At 40.8% G+C, this 3,212-nt stretch overlaps 1 protein-coding gene across 1 annotated transcript; it reads left to right on the top strand.

Annotated features, from left to right (window-relative positions):
• Positions 1–317: 317 nt before the first annotated feature.
• On the top strand, positions 318–1,966 carry LOC119429445 (glycine receptor subunit alpha-2-like; the record flags this gene model as incomplete). Its single annotated transcript, XM_037697069.1, has 4 exons — positions 318–324; positions 510–647; positions 814–1,028; positions 1,817–1,966. Coding segments are annotated over exons 1-4 (510 nt in total), but the record flags the coding sequence as incomplete, so codon positions are not given.
• Between the last annotated feature and the right edge of the window lie 1,246 nt (positions 1,967–3,212).

The raw sequence follows: 3,212 nt of genomic DNA, 5'->3' as shown, positions 1-3,212 counted from the left end.
CCGTATTTTTCTGCATATAAGTCACAGTTTTTTGCATAGATTTGTCAGTCCTGGGATTTTTACGCCGATGTGACCATATACATTTTTTCCATATTCATAATGCAATTTTTGACTGACGCTTTAAATTTCGAAGGACTACAACAGCGAGTCCTCCCATGCGCGCTCGCTTCACTCAGTGTGTGCAGGTGGAGGAAAGCTGGAGAGCTAGCGGCCCTGGCTGTGATGGATGGATGGATGGATGGATGGATGGATAGATGGTGCTGTGCCACCCAGATGAAATGAAGCTATTTTGATCATTAAAAAAAGACATAATAAACATGACGGGTCAGCAGTGACGCATAATAAATGCGACTTATACGCCGAAGCAACAACACCAGAAAATACTGTACTAGAATATGTGATTTTAAGACAAAAATATAGTATATTCAGTTTTGTCCTTTTTTATTTAACCCTATTTTGGTCTTGGTTGAACATTTTCTTTCTCCTTTGTGCTTCTTGTGTTTTGACAGTTGGTTACACCATGAATGACTTGATCTTTGAGTGGCTGTCTGACAACCCTGTTCAAGTGGCCGATGACCTGACCCTCCCACAGTTTGTGTTGAAAGAAGAAAAAGATTTGGGTTACTGCACAAAGTACTACAATACAGGTGCCTTGTGAATTTCAAAGTGCTGAAACGAGGACTTCTTAAATTTTATCTCATAGACTCCTTAATTGTTTTTATTAATACAACATGTGACTTTACACTTTCTTTTGTATTTCATTCCATTACCCACACATACAGTAATTGAATAGACCATGTGATGTGTCTGTAGGTAAGTTCACCTGCATTGAGGTGAAGTTCCACCTGGAGCGTCAGATGGGTTACTACCTAATCCAGATGTACATCCCTTCGCTCCTCATTGTCATCCTCTCCTGGGTGTCATTCTGGATAAACATGGATGCTGCACCAGCCAGAGTTGGTCTGGGTATCACGACTGTGCTCACAATGACCACACAGAGCTCTGGCTCCAGAGCTTCACTGCCCAAAGTGAGTCTGCATACTTTTTCCGATTTTATTCACTCAAGTGACACTTAAATCACAACCCCATCAATGTGCAGGCCAGAGGTTAAATGCAGTAACGGTCACAAAAGCTGAAATGCTGCTTTACTTTTAATTAAACTGAAGTAAATAGTAGTTGCATAAAACAAATTTATTTTGTGACAGCGTATGCAAGATTAAATAGTATTATACTGCCATTGGCTAACAAAGGTATATGAAGGAAATAAACATGAATAATAAATCAGACAAAAACAGAGGCAAGCATTTCATCTCAGTTATAGACCTGTAAGAGGCATTCATGCTGTGATTTCCCAGGGCTGATTTGAGTAAATAATTTGGACCAGGATTTGAATAAGTGCAAATTACTAGGAAGGATTTAGTCATGAGATGCTGATGTTGCATGAGGCAGATCCTGATTTATGATGTGGCTAGAGAAAATAATTAGGGAGAGCACAATAGATGTGTAATTTAAAAATGATATAATTTAGCGTGTGTGACAGTCAGCAAAATGCTGCCTAATTGAGTGAAGCTTCTATGCAAAGCATGACCACAGCTGATGTAATGTGACATACTGTTTCATGAATGACACAGCTCCTTATGTCTCGGCTGTGACCTGTCTTATGTGGGTCAGCTGCCCACAACTCACTGACTCATTTCAGTTCTAGGCCATGCTAAAGATGTGTGCCACTGAGAACGAGAGCTAAGGAATGGGCGGATTATTAACGATCCACAAATAATACATCAGCTACATTGATTGGCTATCGATCTGTTCACAGGTGTCCTACGTTAAGGCTATTGACATCTGGATGGCAGTGTGTCTCCTGTTTGTGTTCGCTGCCCTGCTGGAGTACGCAGCCGTCAACTTTGTCTCGAGACAACACAAGGAGTTCATCAGGCTGAGGAAAAAGCAGCGGCAGCAGAGAATCGTAAGTGTAAAATGTGCATAAGCACAGTTAAAAACTCCCACACTGACACTATCTGTATCAGATTCTAGAGAAGTAAGGTAAGCACACACATACAAGTCCCTGCCAGGTCCTATAACACTGATTTGTGCTTCTTGTTATTGTGGCGTGCTGTATATTCAGGCACCGGCAACATCAACACGCTACAGCTGGTTGTCATATTACATGAGGAAGCTCTGCTCATTGCAGCTCAGCTCATTTCCATGCTGGTGCACTGACCTGTAAGCATCTTGTTGAACCTTTTTATGTGTCGCTGCATTTTACACAGAGACCCAGCCGCTCCACCAGCATCTGGCACTGGGATCCCCAAACCCTGCTACAATGGTTTATTCATAACAGAGAAGTGTTTCAGAGGAAATTGTTGGCAGGTTTATTTGAATCTTACAATGAGAAAATAAATGTTGAAATTAGGCTCATTCATATTTGGTTCTCATCATTGTGCTGATGGTAGCATCTCATTGAGTTGGGGCTAGTTGGAAACTCAAATATGACTCGGTATTCTGAGAAAAAACACAAATTTTCTGTTGCAGTTTCACTGGATTCTGAGTGTTTGTTGACCAAGTGACCTGCGAGTCGTGCAGCCGCATTTTGGACAACCACATTTTGAAAATCAGCCCTTATTTTCAACGTTAGCTTGCAAAAGTGCATTCCTCCAGAGTTCAGCCCTCACATAAATTATTACAGCTGCAGCATATATAAAGTAGCACACTCAAACGTCATTACAGAAAACATGTCGAATGAACTTAAAGCACTTCACAACACAAACATGGAAGATTTTTTTTAAACATTAGGAGCTAAAACATTTATTTTAGTGTCAAAGTTCAAGCTCAATAATCCAGGTTAAAAAATCCAACAAAGGTCAGTCAGGTCATCTGGATGGTTTATTTATGTTTTGTTGAGATGGTTCATCCTTTATCCAAATGACTTAATCAGCCCAAGGAGCCAAAAAAAAATTCAGTCCCACAAGCAGCACACTCCCATAGTGGACCAACCAGTTTACTGGTGATAAGATGGTTTCTGGGGCCTGCCCTCTCCACCATTGACTCCTCTGAGGCAGCCGTAGACAAAGTGGTTCAAAACATCAAAAATCATGCTCAATAATCCAGGTAAAAAAATCCAACAATGCTTAGTCAGGTCATCTGGACAGTTTCTTATGGATTAAAGCGCATGAACTTTGATGTTTTGAACCACTTTGGTTATGGCTGCCTCA

Source organism: Nematolebias whitei, unplaced genomic scaffold, assembly GCF_014905685.2.
Source record: "Nematolebias whitei isolate Nwh7 unplaced genomic scaffold, NemWhi1 Nwh_scaf_1255, whole genome shotgun sequence".
Taxonomy (NCBI): Eukaryota; Metazoa; Chordata; class Actinopteri; order Cyprinodontiformes; family Rivulidae; genus Nematolebias; species Nematolebias whitei.
The sequence above is the reverse complement of the archived record's forward strand: the minus strand, read 5'-3'. Positions and strand labels throughout refer to the sequence as shown.